General features: G+C 37.3%; 1 protein-coding gene across 1 annotated transcript in view; it reads left to right on the top strand.

Annotated features, from left to right (window-relative positions):
* Positions 1-19,751, top strand: part of ACOT12 (acyl-CoA thioesterase 12) — a 46,038-nt gene that overhangs the window by 170 nt on the left and 26,117 nt on the right. The window contains exons 2-3 of the mRNA XM_045565792.1: positions 7,992-8,061; positions 13,398-13,458. Coding sequence (XP_045421748.1) covers positions 7,992-8,061; positions 13,398-13,458 — 131 coding nt within the window. The remainder of the gene's footprint in view (positions 1-7,991; positions 8,062-13,397; positions 13,459-19,751) is intronic.

The raw sequence follows: 19,751 nt of genomic DNA, 5'->3' as shown, positions 1-19,751 counted from the left end.
CCGGGGGGCGCGGGGCGGGCGCAGAGGTGTCTGAGAGGGGGCTCGGGGCTGGGCCGGGGCGTGGAGACGCGGGAGCCGGATCGGTGCAGGAGGGAGAGGGAAGGTGAGCAGGGTGTTCACAGAGAGTTGTGTCCCCGTGCGGCCAGGGACAGTGATGACGGAGATAGCTCGCCTGACCCTGGGAGTGACCCAAACCGATGGTTCTTAAATGTTTTGGTCTTAGGTCCCCTTCATCACATTAAATTAGCTAGGACCCCAGAGAGCTTTTGTTTATGTAGGTTATTTATATGCATATTTACCATATTCGAAAAGTTAAAATTTTTAATATTTTTATTAAAAATAACTGCATTTTCAACAATAACAAAAGCGTACTTAGAGGAGTGGTAATAGTTTACATGTTTGCCAACCTCCTTAATGTCTGGTTTAGTAGAAGGTTGGTCACTTCTGGTATCTGCTTCTGCACCCAATTTGTTGTTACCACGCCCTTATGTAGTCTCTGGAAGGCTCCCCTGTGTTCTTGAGAGAAAGCAAATGAAGAGGAAAAATGGTAAAAACAAAACAAAACAAAACAAAACACTTGCTATGGACTGAATTGTGCCCTCCTGCAATTCATATGTTGAAGCTCTAACCCCCAGTGTGGCTGAATTTGGAGTAAGGAAGTAATTCAGGTTAAATGAAGTCATGAGGGTGGAGTCCCCAGTGGAGTCCCCACAGGATTAGTGTCCCTATAAGAAGAGACACCAGACAGCTTGATCTCTCTGCCACATGAGGCCACAGCACGAAGGCAGCCATCTGCAGTCAGTAAGAGAGCCCTCCCTACAACCTAAATTGACAGGCACTTTGGTCTTGGACTTCCCAGCCTCTAGAACTGTAAAAAATACATTTCTGTTGCTTAAGCCACCAGTTTATGGTATTTCATTATGGCAGCCCAAGCAGACAAAGGCAACATCTTAGCATTAATGTGAAAATAGTTTTCACCTCAGGATCTCTCCCACACCACTGAGAACCTGACTTGGACTTTTATCTAGGGATGGAGACTCTGCTTTTGAAAACAGCAGGTTAGGATGTAAATGATTTTCTAACTGAAAGGCTAGGCAGGGCCGTATTTTTGAGAAGTAGGTCCCCTAGGCCCCTTGCCTACTTATCCCATCTTCAGATCAGTGATAAATACAACCTCTGGTAGCAGCAAACCCACCATCCCTCACTTCTGCAAAACTGGTTTTGGCTTTCCTTTCTCTATCCTGCCTCCTGGGGATCTGTTCTTTGTACAGAGGTCACAGTGAACTTTAAATACATAAATTACATCACACCACTCCCCAGCTTAGAACCGGTAAGTGGTTTCCCATCATACTTTAAATAAAATCCAAACCCTTTACCATTCCTTATAGATGCTACTTAGAGTTGGAAACTCATATTCTCTAAGGGGCTAGCCAAGTAACCATAAAATGTGAGATGAGTCCAAGCCCAGCTTAGGACATCAGTGAGTGGCAGTTACCTGGTAAGCCGTAGGATGCCCTACCAGAGGACATTAACATTACCAAAAAGTATAACATCATGCTGCTCAGGCAACATTGTACAATGTACCAAGCCACAGACATGGTTCCAGTCTCCCCTGCACTGTGTTTGGTCCCACTCCCTTCCTGGTTCATATGCCCCGGCAGTACCAGACTTCTCATATGTCCCAGAACATGCCCAGTTCTCCTCTGCTCAGGACCCTTGCACCTGCTCCTCTTTTTGCTTTTATACTCTTTCCTAGGCCCTCGGCATGCATGACATCTCAGCTTAAATGCCATTTCCTCAGAGAAGTCTTTCCTGACCACCTGTTTACATCTGCACACTTTCACCATTTTTCTTGCAATGTTCTTTCCAACGTCCTTCATACCACTTAGCACAATCTGTAATTATTTAGTATTTTGTATGTTAATCTGTTCACTTCTTTATTTTCTGCCTTGGCCAATTAGTATGTAAGCTAAAGCTAGTTTTCCAGAGCCTAGTAAATACTGAATAAAAATCTCTTGATTATATGAATAGGTGGGTGGGTACGGATGGATGGGTCCAGAATTTGGAATCTCATTTCCCAAAGGAAGCCAGACTTTGCATAAGACACTTCATCAACTTGGCAAGTGTACATTTGAAAGTAAAATACATTATGATAAAATATTAGATCTGGAAGTGGCTTTAAAGATCATGTATCCCAGGACCCTTGTTTTACAGATGGCAAATCTAAAGCTTAGCCTTAGATTATTATGGAAGCCTGCTCTTCTCAACGAGTGTTAATAGAGTTTCTAATCCCCTGTGTCTTAACCACCTGCAATGTTATAATTATAGTAATTATTATTCAGTTATATATTTGAAGCCAATCCATTTATTTGTTTTCTGTTGATAGATCTATTTAGTTTCTGTCTGAGTTTTTTAGCAGGATTTGACATTGGTTATAATAACATAATAATGGAAACATGAATATAAAATTAATACACAATTAATACACATGTAGAAAATAGAAACCATTGATGTTGCTAATAATAATGATGCCTATTTCCAAGGCAACTGAATGCATTATGAGACTATTCGAGTGATTTTTAAAGTTACCTTGCTGAGTGCCTCTGATCTGTGATGGAGAAACAGTTGCCCTCCTGCAGTTGTCATAAAAATTTCTATGGTTTGACATCTTTGGAAACTCAGGTAGACCACAGAGAGATCCAACTGACAATCAATTACTCTGTACCTCAGTTATATTACCATTAGTAATATAATAACTAATTAGCAATATTAATATTACTAATATTAAAGAAATCTTTATGGTAAAGTTGGTTTGGGAAACATAGATAATGCCTGTGTTAAACACCCAATGGTGAGAAGAGCCACCACATCAGCAAGGGACATTATTTAGCCAAGGTGTAACTGAATCTGTGGAGTATCACAAAACTGGTTTTTCTGGCATTTCTCAATCAGAGTTTTTGTAGACCAGCACTTCTGCATAGCCACATTGCTATGATAAATAATGACCCCAGTCATGGCCCAAAGGCATTGCTATGGCCCTTAGGCACTGCTAGATTCCAAAATGTCTTCTCAATATTTAAATAAAGATTAAATATTCTCTGATCATTTTGGCTTTTAACCTCATTTCTGTCAGTGGCCCCATTGTTTTTCCAGTCTCTTAAGCCTAAAGGCTTGAAGCCATGTGAGTCATTCTCTACTCCACACATCCATTTCTTATTTTGAAACACCTCCATTGAACATTTTCCTCTCCATTTTCTTTGTGAATCTTTTCAAGAGTTTACTCTCTCAGGAGTGGCACCTGCCTCATCCAGTTATACAAACCAAAAAGTCTAGGAGTCATTCCGACACCTCTCTCTACCTTGCTTCCCCCTCCACATGCTCAATCCATGCCCACATCCTATTAAGGTTATCTCCTAAAGGAATATCTCAAGTTCAACCACTTTGCTATGCCTCCAATGCCACCATCTATACCTCCAAACTGCCATCATCTTTCATGTGGACTTCAGCAGTGGTTTCCAAACTGGTCTTCTCCATTTATTCTGGGCCTCTCTCCACACTGCATCTAAAGTACTTTTTCAAGGTGCTAATCTGATCATGTCACATGTTTTGTTCATTTTCTCCCATTGTCTTCTTTATCAAGGGCTATAAAGGCTCATTTTTGCACATTCAGGTATCTCCTATTAGAAAAAAATCTTCCACAGATAACAACTATAAACTCTGTACAAAAAATTTTAAAAAACAACTTAAAGAAACTGAAAAGTGAACAAAAGTAGGCTTAGAACACTTGGAATAAATCCTTGAAAGAATAGAATGGTACTGGCTGACTTCTACTTTTTTTTTTTTCCTTAAACAACTTAAGCCTGAAAGAAAAGTCCAGTCTGCTCCCAGCTATATTTGTGACGGAAAACCCACAGGCTTGCTGGTCTGAAAAGCCAAAGGACAGGGTTTAGGGGGAAAACACAGCTACTGTAATGTGAACAGGAAAATTTCAGAAAGGAAAGAGCCAGAGAGGCAGAGCCCTAAAATCTATCTATAATCTTTGCCCAGACCTCTGGCAAACGTTGAGTCATGTACACACATAGGACAGACTCTAAACCTCCTAGCTAAGGCCAAAAGAACTGAAAAGAGCTGAGCCCACCTCTAGGGAGACACAGTTTTATAGTTTGCATTTAGTCAAGTTAACAGCCTGCTTAAAAAATAAATACAAAAACAAACAAACAAACAAAAAAACCAATACTTTTCAGAGGAACAAGGTTTCTACAATGGATCACTCATAGTGGCTAAGATACAATTCCAAATTACTTGACATACAAAGAAACGGGAGCATTCTTAAGAGAAAAAATAATCAATGGAGGATAATCCCTAGATGATCCTGATGCTGAAATTCAGCTTCAAGGATTTTAAAGCAGCTATTATAACTATGCTCAAGGATGTAATGAAAAATATGATAATAGAAATGAAAAGGTAGTAAATTTTAGCAGAGAAATAGAAACTACAAAAAAAAAAAAAAAAAACAAATGGAAATTCCAGAACTGAAAAATACAGTATCTGAAATAAAAAATTCACCTTATAGGCTTAACAGCAGAATGGAGATAGTTGAGAAGAGAGCTATCAAATGCAAAAACAGATCAGCAGAAATTATCCAATATTGAGAAGAGAAAAAAAATGAATTTTAAAAATAAAATATCAGAGATTTGTGAAAAAAATAAAACAAGACAGATTTTATATACATGTACCTAGAATCCCAAAGGAGAGACAAAGTATGAGGCAAAAACCAATATTTGAAGAAATAATGGCTGAAATTTTCCCAAATATGGTGAAAGACATGCAATAACAGACCCAAGAAGATCATAAAATGCCAAAAAAGATTAATCCAAAGAATATACCTAGGCACATCATAGTCAAACCATGATGAAGAGAAAATCTTGAAAGCAGCCAGAGAAAAACACTATATACTATAGGAGAACAATGATCAGAATTACCAATGACCTCATCAGAAACGGTGAAGATCAGAAGACAGTGGAGCAATATCTTTAATAATAATAATTACAAAAACTTTCAACCAAGACCTTCAAAGCCCTGTGCACAGCCTGTCCTCAGCCTTCCCTCCAGCCTCATCTTGCCCCCATGCTCCCTCTTGCTCTCTGCATTTTAGCCACAGAGGCCTTCATCAGGATTTTTGTAGTCACTGTTCCCTCTGTACAGCATGCTCCCTCTCTTCCCCTCCCCTGTCTATGTATTCCTGCTCATCTTTTAGATCTTACCTGAAGCATCCCCTCTAAGATATCCTACCTAGGTCTGGTTTCTCATTACTGACTCTCATAAAATCTGTGTTTTCTTCAGAGCATTTAACTCATTTTGCATCCATTTAATTAACCTCTGGCTCCTCCACTAGACTTCATGAGAATGGGGATCATGGCTGTTTTCTATTTCCAGCACCTAACAGAGAGGCTGGCATAGCACAGGTGCTCTGTCAGTATTCATTGGAAGAATGAATGAATGGAGGTTAACACTATTTTTTTTATCCGTCATCATTTCATTCCTGGTTATAATCACTTAGCTAGCCTACTACCCTTTTTCAGCTTCTCTGAGTTCCCCCAGAAAACCAGAAATAGCTTTAGTGTTTTCTACTTTTATTGACATACCATATAAAGGACAATCACAATAAAGAACCGGAACAAACTGGGCCTGTTGAGTTCTTATCATCTGACAGACTTGCGAAAAAATGTCATAATACAAGTAAAAGCTGTGGATACTATGTTAGTTCCTCCATATTTTTATTTTATTTTATTTTATGTAGTTTGATGACGATTGAAATCTATAGTGTAAACCATGTCTATTGAGCCCCTGAAACCCATATTCAGCCAATTCCTTCTCTGGCAGAGTTCCCTGGTTGGTCTTCTGTACTCTTTCCTGAAAGTCCCTATTGCTTCTGTAATCAAAACCACTATTTGGAACAATTTTCTCATTTATAAAATGGGACTAATAATAGTACCAACCTCATGTAATTGACATGTATAAATTCTTAGCTCAGTGCCTGGTCAATAATAAATGCTTAATAAATGTAACTGTTATTATGATTTTTTTCTTCTTGATCCTTCATGCTGTCTAGTATGATACACATAGTAGATAGCTGAAATATGTAATACAAATTTAATCTTTTATTGATTACTGCATTTTAGTTATCATTTAAGTCATTCAAAATTGATAACTCATATTGGTGTACATAAAAAAGCTTTATCAATAAGAACATTTTAATGACCTCAGTATCCCATTCTGTCATGTTGAGTAACTGGAATTAGTGTTTATTAGGAACGTTTATTAGGAATGTTTACTAAGCAAAGTTTTACACCATATATTTGCAAGATTTCAGTAGTTCTCTGGAAAACTTAAGTGCTAAAAGGGCTCTGACTATGGCTGGATCTTTAACTGCCGTTGTGTAGATTGCTTAAAAGATGGGACTGATTCCATTCAGTGTCTGGAAGTCAGCAAGAGCATAACAGATGTTTGGTACACTGCATTAAATTGAGCCCACCCTGAACATTTCTAGAGCCTGATGCTTCTAAGTGCTTTCCCTTTCAGTGAACTTTAGAGCTGGAAAGCCCATCCTTCCCCCTGCATCACTCATGCACAGAGTTCTGGTTAGTGGTCTGGTAACTCAGTTCATGTTATGAGCATATTTGGAAGAACATTCACTTCCAGCTAGTAGAATTAGAATGTCCAATTTTCTGCAGAATTAGATCAGAGGGAAGAACGTGTATAATTTCTTGCCCTCTGGAGTATTTTCTCACCTCTCCTGACCTGGGACAGACTATCAATTAATATTTATTGCAGTTATAATAATCCACTATAGACAAGGAATACAAATTCAGCATAATTCACTGTCTCTTTCTTCTTCATAATGTGGCACCAGGAGTGAAGTGTCCAAAATAAAAATGGAGTTAGAAGTTCTTAAAACCAATGTAAATTCTGATATTTTTATATAAGGCAAAACCAACAATCAAAAAAGAATTCCAGACAAATTAAGTGCAGACATAGAACATGGAAATAACCAAGGTCCTTCCTAATCTCTCTCCAACCTTCTCAATATTCTTCTCCTCCAGCGTAATTGATCCATAGTGAATTTGGTGTCAATTTGGTAATAATAAACAATAAATATTGACTAAATGCCTCCTATGTGCCTGTCTCTCTTTCCCCGATGCCAAGAGAAGATCCTCTTTGATTTGGAATATAATCTCAGAGTTTGCCACAATTCTCAGTGCTTACAGTACTTAAACGATTTAAATATTAACATATTCTGCCACTGGTTAAGTGAGAAAGTGGATACAGCTGTGGTGCTTCATTTTTGAAACAAAAGAAGGGCCAGGCATGGTGGCTTACACCTGTAATCCTAGCACATTGGGAGGGGAAGGTGGGAGGATCGCTTGAGGCCAGGAGTTTGAGACAGCAAGAGGGAGACCACATCTCTTCAAAAAATAGAAAAATCAGCCACGTGTGGTGGTGCCTGCCCATAGTCCCAGTTACCTGGGAGGCTGAGGCAGGAGGATTGCTTGAGCCCAGGAGTTTGAGGTTGCTGTGAGCTATGATGATGCCATGGCACTCTACCCTAGGCAACACAAGACACTGTCTCAAAAAAAAAAAAAAAAAAAAAAAGAAGGGTAGTACCTGAAAAGCTATCTAAAGTCAGCACCAACTTACTAAAATTGGTATTTAAATAGTTATATGTGCTGGGTATTGGTACTGAATTTCAAAAGACTGTGTAAGTTAAAATTTAGGAGAGAGCACCATTACCATGCAGTAGAAACATAACTTACAGGGCAAAGAAACTCTTATCCCGGCAGATGCTCCAAAAAGAGTGGGCGCAGGAGTGCTGTCATGAATGAAAGCATGAGGTACTGAAATAAATCCACTTACATTGTACTCCTTTCCCCTAATCCTGACATATTCAAGCATAACTACTAACACAGCATATTTTCACTTATTTTTTGAAGCTGAAAAACATGCTGGAGTCTCCTGTGTTACGGCCTCTGTGGATGACATCCAGTTTGAGGAGACAGCTAGGTAAGCGATTGCACCATCGCTCCCTTCTCCTGGCTTTCTTGGCTCATTTGCGATATGTATTTGTGGCATCTGAGCTTATTCTTTTGGAGTCAGTGATCCAGTTTGTTAATAAAATAAATGACATTTGATCCACTATAAATAAGTTAAAAAATCATAAGGCCTACTTTTAGTAAACACTGTAAGTGTAAATTTTTGTGCTCTCAATTTTGCATAGAAATATCTCTCAGTGTTAGATGCATTGTGGTATAAGGCGTAGCAGGCCTTCTATAAACTAATTCTCAATGTCTCCTTCCTCTACTAGAAGAATAATTAATGATAATAAGTATCTCTGTGATGGTGAATTTCATCATTAGGTTGTTGGGTAAACACTAATTCATCTGAGTAGAAAGAGTAAATTATGAAACACATATTATGTGTGGGAGCATTTATGTACTTTATCATCTCTTATTGTAGAAAATAAGATATATTCAAGATATATTAATACGAACATTTCAAACATACAGAAAAGTGGAGAGAATTATACAGTGTATCCCAAGGACCTATCACCTAGCTACAACAATAATCAACCCAAAGACATTCTTGCTTTTTCAATACCTCTCTATACTCCCCCAGCATACTTAGATTATTTTGAAGAAAATCCCAGGCATCATCTGTAAATATTTCTGTATATACAGTTGCATTGCTTAACGACAGGGATACATTCTGAGAAATGCTTCATTAGGTGAGTTCATCATTGTGTGAACATCACAGAGTGTGCTCACGCAAACCCACATGGCACAGCCTCCTACATATCTAGGCTATACGGCATAGCCTATGGCTGCCAGGCTGCAAACCTGTGCAGCATGTGACTATACTGAATACCGCGGGCAACTGTAATACAATGATAAGTATTTAGGTATCTAAACATATCCAAATATAGAAAAGGTACAGTAAAAATATGGTATAAAAGATAAAAAATGGTACACCTGTATAGGGCACTCACCATAAACGGAGCTTGTAGGACTGGAAGTTGCTCTGGGTGAGTCAGTGAGTGAGTGGTGAGTGAGTGTGAAGGCCTAGGACATTACTGCACACTACTGTAGACTTTATAACATTGTACACCTAAGCTACACTAAATTTATTAAAAATATATTTTTCTTTCTTCAATAATAAATTAATCTTAGCTTACCATAACTTTTTTACTTCGCAAAATTTTTCATTTTTCTAAACTTTTTGATTCTTTTATAACACTTAGCCTAAAACACACATTGTATAACTGTACAAAAATATTTTTTCTTTATATTCTCACCTTATCCTATAATCATTTTTCTATATTAAAAATTTTTATTTTTAGTTTTTTACTTTTTAAACTTTTTTGTTAAAAACTAGGACACAAACACATACTTTAGTCTAAACCTACACAGGGTTAGGATCATCAATATCACTGTCTTCCACCCCCACATCTTGTCCCACTGGAAAGTCTTCAGGTGTTTATTAAATTGGGATCTAATATAGTTGATATGTCTCTTAAGTGTCTTTTAATATGTAATTTCCCCTTCCTTCTTTTATCTTGAAGTTTATTTTTTAAAGAAACCTAGTCATTTGTCTTACAGAATTTACTACATTTTGTATTTGCTTATTGTATCCCTGCTTAACATGTTCTCCTGTCCTTTGTACTTTTTGTAATCCAATAGTTATATCTAAAAATTGGTTTGATGAACTTTCAATATTTTGGTAAAAATATCTCATATCAAGAGCACATAATATCTAATAATCATAGCCTAGGACTATTATGTCATTAGATGTTGGTAAAGTGGTAATATGTTAATGCTATCATTTCTTCTTCATTTATTTTCTGAAAAATGTCTGTAAAGAGAAGTTCTCATTAATTATTTTGTTACCCTGAGGTAAAGTTTGTCCAGGAGAGACAGGAATAATTCTTTCCCTTTATTTACTATCATTATGAAACCAGAGATTTTAATATACTTGATGTATTTCAGTTCACTGATATTATTATTCTTACAGGTGTTCAAACTGCCCCATCTTTAAGCAGTGAAGTCTCTTCATTTTGATTCCCAAGTCCTTTGGACATAAGCTCTAAATCCACTATCTTTAATACTCTTTTGCTTTCTGGCATAAGTTGTTTTAGCTTCATCTTTTACATTTCCTCACCCAAACTTAGAATCCATTATTTCTTCAAGGAGTCCTTATTCCTTCCAGTAGAAATGATAAATAGAGATCACAATCTGGGCAGGAAAGGGGCTCATTGATGTTGGTATGTTTATTATTTCTAGGCCTTTTCAGTGGATGGAATTAGGAATTATGTATTTTTAAAGAGTTTATACTAATAAACTATAATAATTTAAGATTATATAGTTTTACTTAATTTCTTTGCTTTTATGTTTATATCTCTTTGGTTTTTAATTTTATGCTGAATATTTTGATACTTAAAGACATGAACTTATTTGATTTAAATTAATATGTATATACATAAATGTATATATTATTAGTTTCAGAATAACCATACCAATATTATAACTAACATAATTATAGAAAGTAGTTTGAGAATTTCTTTGCAATTTCTTTCTTGAACTATATCTCATCACGTATGGTCAACCCACTGTATTTTGAAGTCACTTGAAATAATCCTCCTCCATGTGGTTAAGTTACCACCTCTACATGTAGTTAAGTACATTTGTTTAATTTGCTTTTTTTATTTTATAGGGATTCATTTTTAATTTAATTTTGTTTCATAATTTAAAATATTTGTAGGTTGCAGAGTCAAATCTGTAAAACAGACATATCTGAGTCTGGAAAAATTGTCTCCTATCTAGCTTCTATCCAGGCCTCTCCCTCTCTCTACAAGTAACCATTTTATTTATTTTCTGGCTTATCCTCTGATTTTTTAAATGAAAGAAATACTTATATATAGTCACATCCTTTTAAAAACAACACACTGTGTATATTTAATATTACATCTAGAAACTCACTCCCTACAAATGCACAATTATGCACTGCTTAACAACATTTTGGTCAATGATGGTGGTCCCATAAGATTATAATACCAAACTTTTACTGTACCTTTTCTATGTTTAGATATGTTTAGATGCACAAATACTCACCATTGTGTTACAATTCAGCACTGTACAGTACAGTAACATGCTGTACAGGTTTGTAGCCTAGCAATAGGCTATACTATATAGCCTAGGCATGTAGTAGGCTATATCATCTAGGTTTGTATTAAGTACACTCTATAATGTACTTAACAACAATGCACAACAATGAAATCACCTAATGAAGCATTTCTCAGAACATATACCTGTCATTAAGTTGTGCATGATGGTAAATAGATATTCACCATTCCTTTTAATAGCTACATGGTACTCCATTGTGTAGATGCCCAAGTTTATTCAATAGGTTCTTTGTTGATATGAACATTTAGATTGTTTCCAGTCTTGTGCTATTACAAATAATATTTAATATGGAGACTTTTGTAGATGTATGTTCATATTTTTGCCAGTATATTTTTGGGATAGGTTCCTAGAAGTAGACTTGCTGAGTCAAAGGGTAAATGCATAAGTCATTTTATTAGACATTGCCAAATTCCTCTCCAAAGGGGTTGTTATGTGGGTTTTACCAGTTTTTAAACCAGTAAAATTAGACTAAGGATTAATGAAACTGTGCAAGAAATATAAATTTGTTCAGATTTCTAATACAGGAATTAATTGCTTAAATAAATATATGTATGTATGTATATATTAAACTCCTTCCTTACTTCCAGTTTTTCTGCCTGAAATGCTACAAATTATGACAGATGTATACAGTAACAATATTTACACAAAGCCATTAACCAGATGTGGCTATTCTTCTCCGTAAACCCAACTGATTCATCTAGTAGACTGTCTTTAATATATCTGGACAAGCCTCTCGACTGTGATTAAAATAGTATTAATTGCTATTCTTTACTAGGAGCCTGAGTAGGGTGATTTTGTCAAGGCTTTTGGAGCCAGATAAGACCAGGGTTTGAACTCTGGCCCTGCCAGTTGCTGGCTATATCACCTTCTAAGCCCATTTCCTGATGGGAATGATAATGCCTTCCTCACAGGATTATTGCTCAACAAATGACATGTTGTTAGCTTATGATAGAAGCATTTAGCATAGTGCTGATTTATACACAGCTTTCACTAAAGAGTAGTCACTGTTATCAGTATGACCACACAGATACAGTTCTTCATTTAATTAATGACGAGGATTTTTTTTGTTAATGAATCATCAATAATTCTTTTGTAATCTTTTGGACTTGATCATTTACATCCTTGTATGCCAAATAAAGACTGGTCTTCTTGAAGTCAGCAACCTGGTCTTGTTCATCACTGTTATCTGTAGACCTTAGCTTAGTGCTGCGACTAGTCATAACCCAGGGGACACTTCTTAAATGTGTGAGTTAGAAAAGTAAATGATTCTTTTAGGAAGTTTGAATATGTAGAAGAGAAAAAAGGCTTGAGATGGGATAGGTTTGAGAGAAAGACTTTTAGAGAGAAAAAGCCTTGAGCATTTTCATAGACTCATAGGGAAGGGGCAGAGAAGGAAAGTACGGCAGGGGACAGAGGTGACCAAGCACAGCCAATGGGAGAGGAGGAAAGGGCAACAGGAGGGTGGGACTAAGAGCACAGGTAAAGAAAGAGGTCAGGTGTTGAAGAGATCTATCTTCCCCTGAAACAGGAGTGAGGAGAACGGTGAGAATGTAGTTCAACTTTGAAGTTAACGGAGGTAACGGAGAAAAATTGAGGGGAGTTATATTGGATAGATTAACTTTCTGCTAAGGTGAAGGGATCAGAGGTGACTGAAGGGCCCAAACACAAAAGTTTTAGGACAACTTTGGGTTACATGATCAAAATTCCAGTAACAGTGGGCAGGGTCCATGTAAAACTAGTGAAGCTGATCAATTTGTTCGCTTGCTTATTTGTTTATCCATTTATTTGTAAGCTAACATTTAAAAATAAGTATCCATTGCATAGATTTGCTGGTGTATTTGTCTTAACTTCCCTAGGGGAAAACAGCTGCTATATACTCAAAATGTCTGTTGCAGATTTGGAGTCACATTGCACACTATCTTTGCAAAAACCCTTTTCTGTTTGAATAGAGGTAGTCAGCTGGCATCACAAGTGTGGTTTACAATGATCAGCATTTGTTTTTAAGCACTTTTCCTGTTATCATTAACCCGAGTTTTCTTGCATGAACATTATCAGTATGATAAGAGGGAACTGCTTTATGGCACATACATTTAAGTAAATCTTTAAGTCTGAAATGGAATGTGCTAGGATTACTGAGTTTTGTTGTTGTTTTTTTTTAACCAGAGTTGGACAAGTTATAACCATCAAAGCAAAAATCACTAGAGCATTCAGCACAAGCATGGAGGTAAGAAGCACCCTTTCCTTACTTCTGCCCATTGGTGCTCATTTTCTCATTGTATACAGAGGGCAGAGGAGGTCTAGAATGATATTTGGAATTAATGAGATTCTGAATTTCAAAAGGCCCTTCAATCTGTAGTCAGACTCATGGTAAATAATAAGGAGCCAGCATTCCCTAGTCAACCCTGCTACTAAAATTCAATGTGATACAAAGCACTATTTTTACGTAGAAGGATGCACAGAAAGTCAACATACAAGGGAGAAGAGCACTCTCTTGGTTCTTTGCAAGATGCAGACTTTATTTCTTAATTATTCTGACTCTACTATTATTCTAACTCTACTGTTCTTCCTCTCCTCACCCCCGGTGGAAACTAGCCCCATGATTAACCAGTTTTTGAAAGGCAGAGTAACTGGACTTTAGTAAGATAGTAAGTTTAGGTGATTTTTCTTCTGCATTCACTTGTTTTTCTTTCCTTTACCCTTGCGAAGGCAACATTCTCAGGGGCTTTTGAAGTCTCCACCCAGGTTAAACTAGCAGGAAAGGAGTTGCGCGATCTCAAATGGCAACTTCTAGGGTGGTCAGTAGCAGTCCCTTTGATCTGTGGGCACAGAAGACACTGAGGAACTTGGATTAGTTTTCTGGGGCTGCCGCAAAGTACCACAGCCTGGGTGGCTGAAACAGAACCGTATTGTCTCACAGTTCTGGGGCTAGAAGTGCTGCATCAAGACGTCGTCAGGGCTGGTCTCTAGTGAGGGCTGTGAGGGGGAATCTGCTCGTGCCTCCTCCTAGCTTCGGGTGCTTTTCTGTAATCTTCAGTGTTCTTGGCTTCTGCGGCAGCACCCGATCTCTGCCTTCATCTCCACGTGTATTCTCCGTGTGTGTGTGTGTGTGCGTGTGTGTGTGTGTGTGTGTGTGTGTGTGTGTGTGTGTGTTCGGCTTCCCTTTTTATAAGGATGTCAGTCGATTTGGCCAAGGGCCCACCCTAGCGCAGTAGGGCCTCATCTTAACTAGTTACATCTGCAGTGACCCTGTTTCCAGATGGGTTCACATTCTGAGGTACTGGGGTGAGGACTTTGACATCTGTATGGAGGAGACACAGTTCAACCTGTAGTAGAGCTGTTTTGGCAATAACCACGCCTGCGGTGATGGCTTTACCCTGACGTCGTCACGTCCTACCAGTATTTCAATAAACAGAATACACAATGCTTGCAGAACACAGGCAGGAAACGCTTATGCAACGGACAAGCTGTGTGGGTGAAGGGCGCTCCTGGGCCTGGTTTTCTCAGCTGTGGGCTCTTGAGCTTTGCCACACGGCAGCTCGGCCTGTCTCCTGACAGGAACCCTCCCTCCTTCACAGACCATTCTAACATAGATAAAAGTCCCTTTGCTTTTAACCATTTCCTCCTATTCCCTGAGAAAGGCTAGATTTTCTAAAGGAAGTTTGACTAAACGCTCAGAGAAAAGAAAAAACAAACAAACAAACAAACAAACCCAGTGAGTTTGAAAGCACAGATTCTTGGTCCTGAGGAAGGTAAACCCTGGTCTCAACTGGCTCCCCAGGCCCCATCCACTGGGCGCCATTTTGGTCTCCCTCTTCCTCTGTGATTCATGACGGGGAAGCCCCTAGGTTTTGTCTTATTTTCTCCCACATGCTAGAAATTTCTTGGTTTTTTTCCTCAATCGAGGTGCCAACTAGACATTTTTATTTTTGCTTCCTCACACTGGATATACATCCTTTAGGATCATCCCATTCAGTTCAGTTTCCTGCCAGCCCTCTGCTAATTTGCTGAGCAGAAATAAATGACTCACTTCACCCTGAACCCAAAGCAGGCAGGAACCCTGCTTTGGGTCAACTCCACCTCCAGGAATTCTCTGATTCCTCCATTAAGCCTCACCAGGTACACTATATTCTACTGATTTTGGGGGCCATCAGTCACTGGAAGGTATGATGAGGTGTACAATTACAATTGTGGACTTGTGTACATTTCCTTTCGGTTCTGTCAGTGTTTGCTTCATGTATTTTTAAGCTGTGTTATTAAATACAAGCACATCTGGAATTGTTAAGTTTTCTTGATGTCTTGACCCTTTTATCATTATGAAATTTATCTTTTTGTCTCTGGTTTTTGTTTTGAAATCCACTTTGTCTGATATTAATTTAGCCACACCAGCTTGCTTTTGATTAGTGTGTACATAATTTTTTAAATTCTTTTTCTTTTAACCTCTCGTTATTTGTTTACTTAAGTGGATTTCTTATAGATAACATATATTTGAATGTTGCTTTTTATCTAGTCTAACAATCTCTGTCTTTTAATTGGAGTATTTGAACTATTTACATTTGACATAATTATCTATATAGTAGAGTTTAACTTATCATCTGGCTATTTGCTTTCTAATTGTTTCATCTGCTCTTTGCTCCTTTTGCCCCATCTTTTCCTGAATTTTTTAGAGTGGATTTTTAGTAATCCATCTTATCTCCACTATTGGTGTTTTAACCATACATCTTTGTTTTTTTTTTTTAGTGCTTGTTCTGGGGTTTACAATATGCGTGCTTAACTTATCTGAATCTACCTTCAAATAATATTATATCCCTTTAAATATAGTGTAATAATCTTATAATAGTGTACATATTTCCCTTCCCATGTTCTAGCCTTTGTGCTATTATTATCATACCTTTTACCTCCACCTGTGTTCAAAACCCCACAATACATTGTTATTATTTTTAGAGTCATTCATCTTTTAAAGAGACTTAAAATGTAAAAATATATATTTTCTATATACCCACATATTTCCTATTTCTGATGTTCTTTATTCCTTTGTGTATCTCGAGATTTTCCCCTGATATCAATTTCATTCTGTCTGAAGATATTCCTTTAATATTTCTTTTTTCAGCTTTTGTTTGTACTAAAATACCTTTGCTTCACCTCCTTGTTTGAAAGGTATTCATTTTCACTAGGTATAGAATTCTAGCTTGACAGTGTTATTCCCTCCTGGCAGCCTTTTAAAGAGCTCTCTCCGTTATCTTTAGGCATGCATAATTCTCTGAGAAGTCTGCTGTTACTCTTACCTTTGCTCGTACGTGGTATGTTTTCTCTTTTTTTGTCTGTTTTCAATAGTTTTTCTCACTGGTTTTCAGCAAGTAGATTTTGATGTGTCTTGTGATTTTTTTTTTTTTTACATTTATTCTGCTTGGGTTTTTTTGAGCTACTAGATCTGTGGATTTATAGTTTCTAACAAATTTGGAATTTTTTCAGCTATTATGTCTTCAAACTTTTTTTTTAATCCCCTGAGCTCTATTCTTTTGCATTTCTTTTTTTTTTTCTTTTCTTTTCTTTCTTTCTTTCTTTTTTTTTTTAAGACAGAGTCTCACTTTATTGCCCTAGATAGAGTGCAGTGGCATCACTGTAGCTCACAGCAACCTCAAACTCCTGGGCTTAGGTGATACTCCTTCCTTAGCCTCCCAAGTAGCTGGAACTAGAGGTGTATGTGACCATGCCCAGCTAATTTTTTCTATTTTTTGTAGCGATGGGGTCTCACTCTTGTTCAGGCTGGTCTCAAACTCCTGACCTCAAGCAATCCTCCTGCCTCAGCCTCCCAGAGTGCTAGAATTACAGGCATGAGCCACCACACCTGGCCTAATTTTAGAATTTTAGACTGCTTGTTAGTGTTCCACAGATCGCTGATACTCTATTGTTGGTTTTCTTCAGTCTTCTTTTCTCCCCATGCTGCATTTTGTATAGCGTCTTTTGTTGTCTTCAACTTCACTTATTTTTTTCCCTATGGTATCTAATCTTATCTTAATCTTGTCTGGTATGTTTTTTTATTTCAGATATTATATTTTTCATCTCAGAAAGTCCCCTTTGAGTATTTGTATTTTCCATTTCTTTCCTCATTATGTTCATATTTTTCTCTGTATTAGGAGTCAGCAAACTATGGCCTGTGGACAAGCTACCTGTTTTTATAAATAAAGTTTTATTGGAACATAGCCAAGTCCATTCATTTGTGTTTTGTCTATGCTGCTACCACAATACATTGACAGAGTTAAGTAGTTGTAACAGAGGCCTTACAGTTATAAAGCTTTAAACATTCACTATCTAACTTTGCCCTTTAAGAAAATGTTTGCTGACTCATGCCCTACATCCCTCAGCTCATGGTGCAAATATTTGATTGCCATTTTAATATTCTTTTTGTTAATTCCATTATTTCTGTCATTTGATATTCTATTTATGTTACTTTGCACCTAATAATTTTCTTGTGTTTAATAATTTTTTATTGGATGCTGAACATTGCAAATTTTACATTCTTTAGTGCTGGCTTTTGTTGTACTTCTTTAAAAAGAGTGTCAGAATTTTCTTGGCAGGCTTTTTGAGCTCTTCTATGGAAGATCTAGAATAATCTATTCTAGGGCTAATTTAGCCCCTCTTCTAATTTAGGGTCTTCTGTGGTCTCTATGAAAGTGTTGTATATTTATAGAACTCTGGCTGGAGAGAACTCAAAAGATCCCCAGCTGTGAGAGCTCTTGGAATTGTCCATGTTACAGCCCCCCAGTAATTGTTTGTTCCTCAGAAGCTGTTCTTGTCTGGCCTTGTGAGGGTTTACCCTATGCATGCTCAGATTGGTATCAACCAAAGACTCATATGCACATTTCTGGAAATTTTCCTTTTTGTAGCTCCTTCTCTAGCATTCTGCCCCAGAAATTTTAGCTGCCTTGATCTCCCTGGTTTCTGGCTCCTCAATTCAGCAAAATTAGGTTTCTCCTCCCTGACCACAGTCTGGGAATTATCTTCAGCCTGAGAACCTGGGAAATACAGTGCTCCTGTCATTTGTTTTCCTTTCCTTAGGGATCACAGTCCTGTGATCACCTGTTTTCCTATGTGTGAAAACAGATGCTTCCTATACTTTGTCTAGTTTTCTAGTTGTTGTCCTGGGATGTAATTCCAATCTTACCTACTCACTCATGGCACAACAAAATTGCCCCAGCATATGTTTTTGAGACATTTTGTCATCAAACATAAGTAAGTTAACTGTTCCAGTAGAAGATAGTGTTCAGAATTAGTTTTAACACACCACAATTTTTGCTTTGTTTTTACTATTAAATATTTTATTTTATTTTTCATTTATTAATACCTATATCTCTAAAAGTAGAAAGCTGTGTGGAGTTGAGTGTTGTTGGAGGTTGGGAACAGATGGCTTAAATTTGGTTAATCACGATCTAGTTAATTCAGGGTTTATCATAAAAATACTAATTTGAATGTGTGAGTTAAGTGACAAAATGAATCATGGATTATTGATTATTTTTGTACATCATGTACACAGTGAAGATATGGAAATAGATATTCGTTGTTGTTGATGAACTAAGATGCCTGAGGTTGCCCATTATCTTAAGAAAATAGTATTCTGGCCAGGCTCAGTGGCTCACACCTGTAATTCCAGCGCTTTGGGAGGCCAAGGCAGGAGAATTGCTTGAGGCTAGGAATTCAAGATAACCTGGGCAGCATAGTGAGACCCCCAACTCTACAAAAAATAAAACCAATTATCCAGGCATAGAGGCATGCACCTGTAGTCCCAGCTACCCAGGAGGCTGCAGCAGGAGAATCCCTTGAGCCCAGGAGTTTGAGGCTGCAGTGAGCTATGATCCCACCACTGCACTCCAGTCTGGCCAATAGAGCAAGACTCTGTCTCTTAAAAAATTAAAATTAAAAGAAATAAAATAGTATTACTTATCTGAGATATGTGGGAAAGTGTTTATTAGCCAAAATCTAAAGACAAGTTCCTGAGTTTACCAACACTTCTGCAAAGTGCAGTCCGGAGGACCAGCTTCAGCGCATTTCACACAGGGGGAAATCTAACTCATAATATCACCATAAAGTGTCTCTGCTACTTTCTTACTGGTCCTTAAAACTTAATCACAGAAACAAAACTGCAAATACACAATTCAATTCTGTCCATGTTACTTTGGTTATAAAACTCAGAGACTAAAGGCTAAAAAACGTGATGGTACATCTCTCTGATAGGCTATAAGGCAGTCATTAATATCTTGCTTCAAAAATATATTTACTAATAATGGAATTAGAAACTGCTTATCACATAATGCCAAATTTTTTAAATTTAGAATATAAAACTATAAATACAGTATGATAATTTTACATATGCATACATATGTATACACATTTCATGTATATATGTATGTATATAAAGCAGGAAGAAATCTACCTAAAGTTTAATAATTATTATCTCTGGGTGATGAAATTACTGATAAAATTGACTCTTGATAGATTCCATAAATTTTACATGGTTAATAT

This window comes from Lemur catta, chromosome 12 (genome assembly GCF_020740605.2).
Source record: "Lemur catta isolate mLemCat1 chromosome 12, mLemCat1.pri, whole genome shotgun sequence".
In the NCBI taxonomy this organism is placed as follows: domain Eukaryota; kingdom Metazoa; phylum Chordata; class Mammalia; order Primates; family Lemuridae; genus Lemur; species Lemur catta.
Note: the sequence above shows the minus strand (reverse complement) of the source record. Positions and strands in the feature narration are given on the sequence as shown.